Genomic DNA, 12,885 nt, shown 5'->3' on the forward strand with positions numbered 1-12,885 from the left:
AACCCCCGGGAAACGAGAGGCACCCACGTGTCCACTCTGCAAATCTCCGTGAGAAGTGTTGTTGTCAGTGTCTTTCCCACAAGCCTTTGTGCTCTTGGCCGGCATTTCACCTGCCTCCCGGGGACACTGGCCTCACGAGACGCCCTCGAGACCCTGTGCCGGTCATTTCGGGTCCCGCCCTCCAGCGAGTTCCGTGCCCGCATCTCACCTCGGGGTGAAGAATTGTGAACGCACACCACCGAGAGGAATGTGGGGTTGATTGCAGCCCCTGTGTCCAGTGGGGGGGTCCTTCCCAGGCACTCGGGCGCGGTCAGGGGCTCGGAGAAAAGATGTGATGAGCAGGCTGCGAGGGCCAGTCTCTGAGGAGCTGACGCTGACTGTAAGGAAGTGGGGAGCAGGCAGGGTGTGGGTCCCCACAGAAGGAGGAGCAGCCATGGGTATGGGCAAGTGGAGGGGAAGGCCCCTGTGCTTGGAGCCCTAGAGGTGAGGAGGCCACGGGGGACTCGACGTTAACTTGTGCGAGGCCCCAGGGAGGAGGCGACAGACGACAGGACCTGACCCTTTCCTAAGCTCTTTCCCCGTCAGGCGCGAGCTTCAGCGGGGAACAGGGCGCTGCTGGCACAGCCCCAGGAGGCGACAGCATCGGGCGGAGGGACGGCGCTGGCGTGGGGAGGACCAGACGCCCGGGTGGAACGGGAGGGAAGTGGAGAGCGGTCACGGCCATCTGCCCACGTGAGGGAGGAGGCCATGCTCCCACGGCCAGCACCGCAGGCGACGTGGTTCCGGAGGAAAGATGTGGGGGAACAGGCAGGAGGACGCTAAGCAAACAGGCACCCCGCACCCCACACTGAACACGGCCGGACACACGGCTGCAGTGGGCCAGAGAGTGGCATCGGGTGCAGCTGTGCAGGAGACGTACACGGCACTGTGGCTCGGGACGGGCACACACAGACGCGGCTGCTAGGACCTGCGTTTTGGAGGCTTAGTCCCCAGGTGCAGCCACACGCCAGGCATCGTCCCTTTCACCCTGAACTCGGCACTTTCCTCCTGAGAGGCTGCCGAGCTCCCAGCAGCCGGGAGAGAATCGTCCATGAGGTCCCCACAGCCCCGGCCATGGCTGACAACAGGCCGGAGAGGACGCCCCGAGGCCTGAGCAGAGGGGGCGGCACAGACAGCTTCTCGCCAGCGTGGCCTCTAGGAGTTTGTGCCCACGTGTCCATCACTCGGCGACACTTTGAGAGGAGGGGAACTGATCTCAGCAACTAGAAATCATAAAATAACTTCACGCCATTAAAGGGGCAGCTTTGAAAGGGCCGTCTTATCTATACTAATAGTAGAGGAATATGCGAATTGGTCACGATGCACTCACAGTAACAACCAAATAGCAGGCTGCGTGGGGCGACCAGGCCAGCAGTGGGGTTAGCGAGGGACAACCAGGCCAGCATAGGGGGGCAGTGAGGGGTGATCAGGCTGTCAGGGGGGCAGTTGGGGGCGACCAGGATGGCAGGGGGGGCAATTGGGGGTGACCAGACCAGCAGGGGGGGTGCTTTGAGGGGCAACCAGGTCAGCAGGGGGACAGTGAGGGGCAACCAGGCCAGTGGCGGGGGGAGTTAGGGGTGACCAGGCTGGCAGAAGGGGGCAGTTGGGGGCAACCAGGATGGCAGGGGGGCACTAAAGGGAGATCAGGCTGTCAGGCAGGGGCGGTTAGGGGTGATCAGGCTGGCAGGGGGGGCAGTTAGGAGTGATCAGGCTGACAGGGGGAGTGGTTAGAGGTGGTCAGGCTGGCAGGGAGGGTAGTTAGGGGTGATCAGGCTGGCAGGGGGACAGTTCGGGGTTATCAGGATGGTGGGGGGGCAGTTAGGGGTGTGATCAGGCTGGCAGGCAGGTGAGCAATTAGGAGCCAGCAGTCCAGGATTGTGAGAGGGATGTCCAACTGCTGGTTTCAGCCCAATCCCTGGGATCCGGCCAAAACCAGCAGTCGGACATCCCCCGAGGGGTCCCGGATTGGAGAGCGTCCCCTGCCCATGCATGAATTTCATGCACCAGGCCTCTAGTTTTGTTATAAGTCTCCTTAAAAATACTCACATGGAGCCCTTGCCTGAGCATTCACAGGGTGAGGAAAAGGACTCGCCCGCCAGGGATGGCGGTTTGGAAGGGCATCTGCACGCATTGGTTCGCTTTAATCACAGCCTGTGTCCTCTGAACAGTGTCTGAGTGTTTGCCCGACTCCCACACCTGCTCTCTCCCTGCTCAGAGTACGACCTGGAGCCCTGCGAGGACCCCGGCGTCCCCGCCTTCAGCCGCAGGATCGGCTTCCGCTTCGGGGTCGGGGACGCGCTGACCTTCTCCTGCTTCCCGGGGTACCGCCTGGAGGGTGCCACCACGCTGACCTGCCTGGGCGGGGGCCGCCGTGTCTGGAGTGCGCCTCTGCCAAGGTGTGTGGGTAGGTGGTCACACGCTTTCATTTCATTCATCAGGGGGCGGGCCTGGCGCAGTCGGGACGCGGGGCCCTGTGTGGTGGGAGGAGGGCGAGGGCGAGGGCGGGGGGGGGTTGAGGACAGGGGCGGGGGCAGGTGTGGGCCCGGCCACTTAGCTGCCTGCGAGGGGGCGAGCCCCTGGCTGTGCCGTCTCAGCTGGAAGGTCAGCTCCTTCAGCCCCACAATTCGTGACTGAGGGAGAGACACTGCGTCAATCATATTTATAAAGGGAAACCAGGTAAAGTAACGCTGGAAACCACGCTGTGGGAACAGGACCTTGACATGCTGTGGGAACAGGACCTTGACACGCTGAAGGAACATGACCTTGACATGCTGTAGTAACATGACTGTTGACACGCTATAGTAACACAAGCTCTGACACGCTGTAGTAACACAGCCTTTGACACGCTGTAGGAACACAGCCTTTGACACGCTGTGGTAACACAGCCTCTGACACGCTGTGGTAACACAGCCTCTGACACTCTGTGGTAACAGACGGACAGGCTGTAGCAGCATAGCCGTGGACAGCTGTGTGGATGGGAGGCAGGTGTCTCTCCTGGCACACCATGGCGACAGTGAAAAGGCAGTAGTCCCGCCGTGTCTGTTTGGCCGGCTGACTGGCCCGGGCCTGTAAGTGGGCACTGAAGTCTGGGTGGGAGTCCGCGTGTCCGGGTTGTTCTCAGAATCAGGGCGGTGCTCCCAGACGCCAACGGGAAGGTGTGCAGGCGCTCGGAGACGCGCTGGGCAGCACGGTGGGTTAGGTGGGGCCTGGACGTCACGTCCCTGTGACTGTGGGCTGGGCCCCTGGGAGGGGCAGCAGGAGGCGGGGCTGCAGGGCTGAATGGCAGCGTTCTGCCTGCACGTCCAAGGGCCTGCTCCTCAGCCGGGACAGGAGCCCGCACCTGCCGCCCCCCTGCTGCTGGGCACGCGCAGCCTCACCACCTGCCACCGATGGGCAGAGCACGCTGATGCATAGCGAGCGCCAGATATTGGTCTGCAGAGTCCCCACGAGTCCCCTGATGGCGAGACCACGGAGCTCACGGCGTCCGCAGTGCACACGCCAACCTCCCCAGGGACGCCGCGAGGCCGGCGGGGAAGTTGTGAAAATAAGATCCCGTAATCCTCCGAACACGACGTTGTTAGCTAGGAAAGCCTGACTTCCCGTGACGAGCGCCTCCCGGTGCTGCGGAGGGGCATCACTGATTCCAGAGCGAACGCTGTCTTCCCGTATTCACGAAGCACAGACCGTCAGGGCAGGGCCCGCTGCGCAAACAATCCAGCAATGACCTCGAACGGGATCCCCTCACGCCTGCCAGGCACATGTCTGCTCACGTCAGCTCTCTGGCTTTCTCCCCAAATAGCGCTCTTCCTTCGTGTGGCTGTGATATTTACTTGAGAATTGGGGGCACGTGTTGAACATTGCCTCGAGGAAAATGACGCACAGCGCCTTAGAGTTGCCCCTGAACCCCCAGGATCCTGGGACCCGTTCCCCTCAGGTCGGAATTACCGACCGACATAGTCTAAGATCTCAGAGAACCTCTCACCTCAGTGAAGTCACAGCATCATTCCACAGATGCAGCACGGAGCAGCCTGCCGATGATAATAACCCACTTGCCGTAATTCCATTTTATCTGGATTATCTCTACATCGCTGCTCTGTGTTTGGGTTTTCACACTGCTGCCTACAGTGTACGATGAGGGTACCTGGGGCTGAAATAGCAGCTAACATGAGCAGCCCTAACTCCAGAGCAGACGGCACACTGAGCTGCTTTCCCTGTCTTAACTCATTACCCCAGACCCTCTGTGAAGTCAGCACCGCTACCGTGAGTCCCATTATACAGACGGGAATACTGAGCCCCCAGCTGCTGAGACCTTTGGCCACGGTCACACAGTTAGCCAGACTGGAACACGGGGCGCCTGAAACCAGGGTTCCCCACTGCCCTCCCTGCCCGCAGCCTCTTATACGTGGCCTGAGGCTGCAGTGTGCCTTTAAATCGCGGGCTAGAAATGGCGCTGAGATCCGCCCGGGCCCATGACGCCGGGGAGCTGTTTCCCTGCCTCTCCCTCTCCCATTTCTCCAGTTGCTCTCTCCCACTGGGAAGGCGGCAGGAAGTGCCACTTCCTGTTGTTGCTGGTTCTCAAAGGTCTTCCCCAGCCACACTCTTCACACAGCCCCGTCCGTCCTCGCTGCCGCTCCGGGAAGGCGGTCACTTCCATCCTGAAGGTGCCCTGGTTCCAGGAGACCCCACGCAACATACATAAATACATGAGCACACGCCTATCGAAGCACGCACATGCCTGTCCAAGCACACACATGACTATCCAAGCACACACACACCTGTCTAAGCATCCACATGCCTGTCCAAGCATGCACACGCCTGTCTAAGCATCCACATGCCTGTCCAAGCATGCACACGCCTGTCTAAGCATCCACATGCCTGTCCAAGCATGCACATGCCTGTCTAAGCATCCACATGCCTGTCCAATATTGTACACATTTATCTAAGCATCCACATGCCTGTCCAAGCACACACACGCCTGTCCAAGCATCCACACGCCTGTCCAAGCATTCACACACCTGTCCAAGAATGTACACACTTGTCCAAGCATGCACACGCCTCTCCAAGCACACACACGCCTGCACATGGACACCCACACTCCCACTGTTAGCAGCTTTACTATTTCAGGGCCACTTGGGGCCCCTGGCGTTCGGGAGCCGAAGGAGTTCTAACCGAGGCCCTCGCTGGCGCCAGTGAGGAGCAGGTGCCGAGAGGCCCGGGGGCCCGGCCGGGTCCTCAGGCAGCGAGGGCTGCGCTCACTTGGCTGACCAGAGAGTCACGGTGGTTTTATGTGAACTTGGGCCTCGGAGCGAGGTGGGCCTCGGAGCGAGGTGGCCCTTGGTCAGGAGGAGGAGGATTGCCTCCATCCCGGACGCACCGTGGGCAGCGGGCTGGCCCATGTGGGGCCGGAATCCCGGTTAAACAAACGCGTCCGGGCGATGCCGTGAACTGAAAACGCAGGGCAGTGCCCTGACAGTCGTGTTGGGACAGGGAACCGGCCATCTCGTGAGGCCGGAGCGAGGTGAGGAGAGGAGAGGTGTCACCCAGCGGTGCAGCAGGTGCTGGGACTCGTGGATTGTTCCAGAACTCTCTGTGGGGTGGCATGCTGCTCCCATGGGCCGGAGGCATCCTATTAAGAAAAATAAGAAAATTCTGCCCGGCCAGCATGGCTCAGTGGTTGAGCATTGACCTAGGAACCAGGAGGTCATGGTTCGATTCCCAGTTAAGGGCACAGGCCCAGGTTGTGGGCTCCATCCCCAGGAGGGGGCATGAGGAGGCAGCCGATCCATGATTCTCTCTCCTCATTGATGTTTCTATCGCTCTCTCCTGCTCTGAAATCAATAAAAATATTTTTAAAAAAAGAAAGAACACCTTGAATGTGGGTACCTTCCCGTGCAGCTGGGGAAACACTGGAGGTCGCAGATGTGTGGCTACCAAGTGTCAACAACAGGCACATTGAGAGGAGGAGGGCTGCCTCGGCTTTAATGGCATCTGCCTACACCAGTCACTCAATGTCCCATCCTCTTTCCCTTTCCGTCGTAGCCGAGTGTGGGGCGAGGGTCACAGGCAACGAGGGGACGCTGCTGTCGCCAAACTTCCCGTCCAACTACGACAACCACCACGAGTGCATCTACAGCATCGAGACGGAGGCGGGCCAGGGCATCCGCCTGTGGGCGCGGACCTTCGAGCTGCAGGCCGGGGACACGCTCCGGGTAAGGCTCCTCCCGCCACGGCCGCCTCCCCCGGCTGCGGGGTCCCTCCCGCCACAGCCGACCGGGTGCATGTATGTACTGCGTTAGTATGTTCCTGTGACGCTCGTCCTCCAGCTGGTTTCTCCACTGGGAAGCGGCAGGAAGTGCCCCTTAAAGGAGGGAACGCTGACTTGGAAACAGCGGGTCTGCGGTCCTGATCCGCTGCATTAGCCGTGTATCTTGGGCAAATCATTGACCACTTCCAGCTTCCAAACATGTAAAACACGCACCCTGCCTGCCGTCGGCTGCTTGGCGGTCAGTGGTGTAATGTAGGGCGTGTTTCTAGCCCTGTGCCCGGCTCTCACGGCCCTGGGGCCCCAACCAGACCCTGTGGCCACTCCGTGTACACGCGGCCCGGCATGCAGAGCTGCGATGACCGTGATGTGACTGTGGACACGTCGCAGCCACTGTCACAGGGCCACAGGGCCGGCTCACGTGGAGGAGCCACGCGGGGACTGGACAGACTCAAGGAAGCAGGCCCGTGGGATGAGCCAGGCCCCGCAGCAGGGCTCCGTGTGTCCTGTGATGGCGAGTGTCGGGCTCGGGAAGAGCCTGCAGGGTCTGTGCCCAGCACCCCCACACCCCGGGGGACTCCAGGGCACAGGCAGGGGAACCGGGTCCCAGGAGCCCCAGGTCTTGCCTTGACCTAGAACATCCCACCTCCAAGAGGAGAGGCCCCATGACCTCTGAGGCTCCTGAGAGCTCCCCCCTCTCCTGGGACTGTGCAGGGAGCGGGGCCTCCTGGGGGCGGGGCCCAGGGAGCACGCACTGCAGAGCGAGCCTCGGGCATCAGACAGGCCATGAGCAGCACAGACCAAGGCCGGACCTCGTCCCGTCCACAGCTCCGCGGTCCACGGAGATGTGGCCACTTGTCCAGGTCACACAGCTGAGCCTTGGCAAGATGGGCACATCTCTCTTCTCGTTCCCTTTGCCAAAGTCTGGGGGTTTCATTCTTTTCTTATTTATTATTGATTTCAGAGAGAGAGGGAGAGAGAGGGAGAGAGAGGGAGAGAGAGATAGAAACATCAGTGATGAGAGAGAACCATGGATCGGCTGCCTCCTGCATGCCCCACACTGGGGATCAAGCCCAAAACCCGGGCCTGTGCCCTGACCAGGAATTGAACTGTGACCTCCTGGTTCATAGGTTGATGCTCAACCAGAAACGCCGTCCGGGCTGGGGTTTTTGTTCTGACAGGCACATGAGGCTCGTGCTGACACGCCCCACCCCAATGCTGTGGGTTCCACTGTTAAGCTGTGAGGCTGCGAGGATGTGTAAAACCAGCTGCAAGGGACAGTCAGTGCCCCCTGCACCCCCATCTGTCACCCGCTTGCATGGATAGAGGGGTCCCTGGCCGGGGCCTTGACCCCATTGGCCGCTACGCGCTCAGGTCAGGAGCTCCAGACAGAAGCGATTCCCCGCTCCCGAGTCCACGTGGGCTGCGTCTCTGTGCCGAGCTCGAGGTGCTGTCCCTGGGCCCGGGCCCTGGGCGTGTCTGTGGGCGGCTCACGCGCAGCACAAATAACTGCGCAGCGGGAACCACGGGCAGTGACAGGCTCCCGCGTGACCCCGCCAGGTGTTCGATGGGCGAGACGGCGCCTCCCGGCCCCTGGGGACCTTCACGCGGCGCGAGCTGCTGGGCCTGACCCTGAACAGCACCTCCAACCACCTGCGGCTGGAGTTCGACAGCGACGGCGCGGACACGGCCCCCGGCTTCCAGCTGAGCTACAGCAGTGAGTACCCGGGCACCCCCTCCTATCTCCTCGGGACACACGGGTGCCCAGCGACGTGCTGTTTCAGAATCCTTTGACCCCAAAGGCCGCGGCACCGGGAATTAAACCCTTGGATGTTGAGCCTGAGTGGATGGTAGTGGCCATCAGGACTGATGTCTTCATTGGGCAGATAAGCGTGAGGCCCTGAGAGAGAGCGGTCACCCCAGCCCCAGCGCCCGTCAGGCTCCGCCAGGGAAATTAAGCGACGCCCGCCCGCCCGCCCGCTTGGGCGGGGGATGGCAGTGAAGTGTCGGTTAACCCCGGGCAGAAATGTGATTAAAGCGGCCGACGTCCTGAGAGACCGTGTCATTTCCATGGAAATGGCCGTTGAGGAGGCTCAGGGAAGGGAGCATGTAGTGTCCGCTGTGTGAAGCTGAAGCAGCACGTGGCGTGTGAGCCAGCTGACGGCCGTCCTGTAGCAGAGCGCCGCTGCACGGAGTGCCACGGGCCGCACGCGTCCCTGTCACAGCCACGCCTCCGATCGCAGACCAAGGGCCCGCCCCGTGGTCCCTCCAGTGCAGGTCACGTGACTGCTCATTGCTGCTTCGCTCGCTTTCTCCCTTGAAGGAGCTGAAGCCACTTCCTCGCTCTGACCCGAGCCTTCGCGCCCTCGAGGCGTGATGCTTGGGGAGGACACGGAAAGCTCCTTAGGGAACAGAGTTCACGGCCGCGCACCCGGGGTCCTTGCCCTCCTGCTGCCTCAGGGAGCTGACCGGCCCGGTCCGCGGGGCGGGGGCCTGGGCCTGGCCTCCCCTCTGTGCGTGCGCTCCTCTGGGATCCGTGGCCAGCGGGGGCCTCCCCACGCAGCTCCCAGGAAACGCGCACCTGAGCGTCTGTTTCCCGCCCACCCCCTCCCGGCCTCCTCGCTGCCTCCTGTCTCCCCCACTCTGTGCGGCTGGAGCCGTCCGTGACGGTGCCGTTTCTGTATTCTCACGGTGTGCACCAGGTCACCGGGCAAATCCACGCCGACTGCGCTCACAGCGGCGGCTGTGGAGGAGGCGCTGGGCTGTCCCCAGAACCGCGGCCCCCCTTCTGCGCGACTAGCAGCCGAGAGGCCCGCTGCGCCGGCCAGCAGGACGGGCCGCAGGGCTGCGGCTTCTCTGCGGGGCTCTCCTGCTCCGTCCACGGACTGGCTCCCACGGCCACGGTCAGCCCCTGTGGGCCCGCGTGTCTCCACACTCCCAGCACAGCTCCCGCCTTGGCCGCCCTCCCATTTCTCTGCGTGAGACACGTGGAGAAACCTTGAGTCTGTGGACCTATTTATGGGCACGTGGTGATTTTAAAAATATCTATATTTTATGGACTTCAGAGAGGAAGGGAGAGAGAGAGAGAATGTCACTGAGGAGAGAATCATGGAGCGGCTGCCTCCTGCACGCCCCACACTGGGGATCGAGCTCACCACCCGGGCCTGGGCCCTGACCAGGAATCAAACCGTGACCTCCTGGGTCATAGGTCGATGCTCAGCCCCTGAGCCACACAGGCAGGCCGGCACATGGTCACGTTTTACACAGCAGCGCACACTCTAAAGGCGGGAGGAAGGAATACTGGTGGTAATTGCTCCTGAGCTCCTAGCCCAGTCAGTTTGACGAGAGTGATTCTCCTTTCCGCCCGGGTCCCTGTTTGCCTCGTCTACAAAAGCAGACGCTCCGGTGGGTGAGGATTAATACGAACTAACAAACAATCCCAACAAAACAAAGACCGGCGCTCCGGGCGCACTCAGTGCCTGCGACTGTCCCGGGGCTGGACACGCCGCCCGGCGGGGACCGGCAGGAATTAGACAGTCGGCGGTGCTGATGGCTCCACAATCAAAATACGATTAACTTCCCATTAAATTCTCAGCTTTAAACTCTGAGTAATTAAGTTCGGGAAACCCCAAGCATCCCCAATGCGCTCGGAAACATAAGTGAAACCATCGCCCCAAAGATGCTGCGCCGAGAATGGCTGTGGAAAGTTTTGAGCCAATAATTAAAGCTGAAGTCTGTGGGAAGGCACCTCCGGCTCTTTCCAAAGATGCGGTAACTGCCTCCTGTAGCCAAGTGCATTCCTTAGAAACATTCCTACTGAAAGGCTTCCGATCCAGAATGAATCTGCCCACAGGCGCGGGTTAGACAGTGCCCACAGAGGAAACGATAGTTTACTCAGCATCCTCACGTTTCCGGACGGTCACAGATCGCACCCGTCCATCCCTTTCGCGTTCCAAGGACTCCTGCATACTGCTCCTGGTACATTTGACGTCTCTCTTTATTTACGGTGATGGCGACAGGGTTTTCCCGAGGGCTGAGCGATCCCAGGTGCTGGAATAACCCAGAAGCCTCCAGAACGTTCCACCTCACTGCTCGGCAGTTCTGGGCCTTGGCAAGTGGCTCCTTTAACTCGTGTTCACGAGGCAGAAGCCGTGTGCCCACGTGGGTAGGAGGTTTTCTGAACCTTCCGGACGGGGCGTGGCTGGGCCAGGGCCACCTCCAGGTCCCCTTCGGAGCCAGGACCGCGATGCGGTGTCTCAGACGCCGCAGGGGACCCCTCTCCGATGAGCTGCACGCACACTGCCGGGTACCAGCGAACCTGGTGGCCGCGGGCACGGAGCCACGGCAGCCTGGGGGACGGGGCACTATAGCCTTGGCGTTCCTTAAGCAGCCGCTGGGCTCTGAGCAGCAGGCGGGGCAACAGACAGCGGAAAGGTGGCGTCCCTTACCAGCCCTGCTCTCCGTGCCGGGCCAGCCTGTTCTTAGAACAGCGGGTTGCCTGCTGGTCCGCAGTGACGTGGATGGGACGCATCACGCAGGACGCCTTGCGGTGGGGGGTGGGGATGAGGTGTGCGTTTGGATCCCCCTGCGCCCCTCGAAGGGATGCCTGATCCCCGTTATAAAAGGTGTAGGTGGGGCCGGTTGTTCCAGCCGCGATGCTTGCGGCATCGTGTTCTGGGAGCTGCTGGGGCACCCAGGACCCAGGCTCCCCTCAGGGAACATGAGCTCCCCTCTTCCTCCCGGCGACTGGAGACGCGAACAGCAGGGGAACTCCTGCTGACGATGCACGGCTGTTTTCTAAGCATTTCAGCAAATATTTGCACAGAGAGAAAAGGATTCTGGGAATCAATCCTGTATTGAATTCAGGATTTATTTAAAAATTGGTTGACTTTTTTTTGGTATTTCACAAGAACATTTCCGGAACAGTTACTCTCCAAAAGCAGGCCGCGGGGAGGTGTGGGCAGGAAGCAGGCTTTGTGGACCGGACCCCCTTTGCTATGTGAATGGTGGACAGCCCCCCTCACAGCCCACAGGCCGCTGCCTGAGAGTGAGCAGCCCGGTCTGGCTCCCGGATGCGGTCTGGAGGAATCGGCCACAGTGAGACCCACCCGTGTGCTGCGCGGGAGGCGTGCATGGAAGCGGAAGGCAAACGTTCCTGTCCACAGAGACGGGGCGGGGACGGCCCCGGGCCCTGGCGAAACCTCGCTCAGCGGGCACGTGGCTGACACGTCCCCGTGACAGGAGGAGGGCCGGCGGGGGGGGCCCTATCCAGTGACCCTCCCGTGGCTCCCCTTTCGTGGAGTTCGACGCTCCATGTGGTCTTACATTTGACCCTTAATCCATCTCCTCTTTACCGGGCTTGTTCCTTCTTCCCAGAGGACTGACCAGAGCTTTCTGATGCTGGTATGAGACCCTGTACCGTGAGATGTGAATGCAGGTATCACGCGTGACATATGGGTCACATGTGACACACATGTGTGTTTATGGTGATGGCAACAGCATTTTCCAGACGATGAGAGACCCTGATGCTGGAGCAACCAGAGACACCCATAACCCCCCCCTCCCCACTGCTGCAGGCCTTCCCTGGGGGCCCCCCACCCCCTGGCTGCCAGCCGCATTGTTGAGTTTTCTGTTTCAGTTCAGACGTGGGGTACAGGGAGGGCCGGCTCCACAGGTTGAAGGAAGAGATGCTTGGGGCGAAGGGCGTGAGGGTATAGATGGGAAGTTGGGGGGCCGGGGGGAGACTGTCTCCTGGCCCAGAGGAGGCTGAGGGCCGCGATCGGCGGGACACAGGCCACTGGGCCCTCTAGCCCTTCTTGCCTTCACTCCGGGAGGCCGCCCAGCTGGGTCCGCATCATCGCACACACACGAGGGAGTTTCCTTGGGAGACAGGGAGACGGGGACTTCCGGGGTCCCCTCTCTCTGCCCGCCACGTCTCTCACAGCTGGCCAGCGCCCATTCTCCCCCCCCTAAACGCCCCTGCCCCGCCCGGAAGGTCTGCTCCAGAGCCTGGAGAGAACCCCGCGTCTCTACAGAAAGGCGTGTGCATGGCTGCTGCCATTGCTCCCATGTGGCCCGCCGTCCGCCATCCGCCACCCCCCATCGGCCATCCCCCATCCGCCATCCCCCATCCCCCATCGGCCATCCCCCATCCTCCATCCACCATCCGCCATCCGCCATCCGCCATCCCCCATCCGCCATCCGCCATCCACCATCCGCCATCCGCCATCCACCATCCGCCATCCGCCATCCGCCATCCACCATCCGCCACCCCCCATCGGCCATCCCCCATCCGCTATCCGCTATCCACCATCCGCCATCCGCCATCGGCCATCCCCCATCCCCCATCGGCCATCCTCCGCCTCTCATTGTAGCCCAGGTCCCTCGGTCAGCAAGGGGGAGGTGGGTGATGTGGCCTGATGGACAGCTGACTGGACCAACTACAGCGGCATTTTCCAACCCTTTTCATCTCATGGCGTCCACAAACTGGTCACTGAAGTTCTGTGGGACACTGACAAAGGCTTTACGTTTTTTTGCTGATCTGGCAAAGGAAATAGGTACAATTTTGATTGATTTACCAAATA

General features: G+C 61.2%; 1 protein-coding gene across 1 annotated transcript in view; it reads left to right on the top strand.

The window, feature by feature from the left end:
- CSMD1 (CUB and Sushi multiple domains 1) overlaps window positions 1–12,885 on the top strand; it is a gene marked incomplete at its 5' end in the record, with an annotated part of 729,782 nt that overhangs the window by 564,672 nt on the left and 152,225 nt on the right. Inside the window, 3 exons of the mRNA XM_079779355.1 lie at window positions 2,255–2,443; window positions 6,079–6,248; window positions 7,862–8,018. Coding sequence (XP_079635481.1) covers window positions 2,255–2,443; window positions 6,079–6,248; window positions 7,862–8,018 — 516 coding nt within the window. The remainder of the gene's footprint in view (window positions 1–2,254; window positions 2,444–6,078; window positions 6,249–7,861; window positions 8,019–12,885) is intronic.

This window comes from Cnephaeus nilssonii, assembly GCF_951640355.1.
Source record: "Cnephaeus nilssonii genome assembly, chromosome: 8".
NCBI lineage: Eukaryota > Metazoa > Chordata > Mammalia > Chiroptera > Vespertilionidae > Cnephaeus > Cnephaeus nilssonii.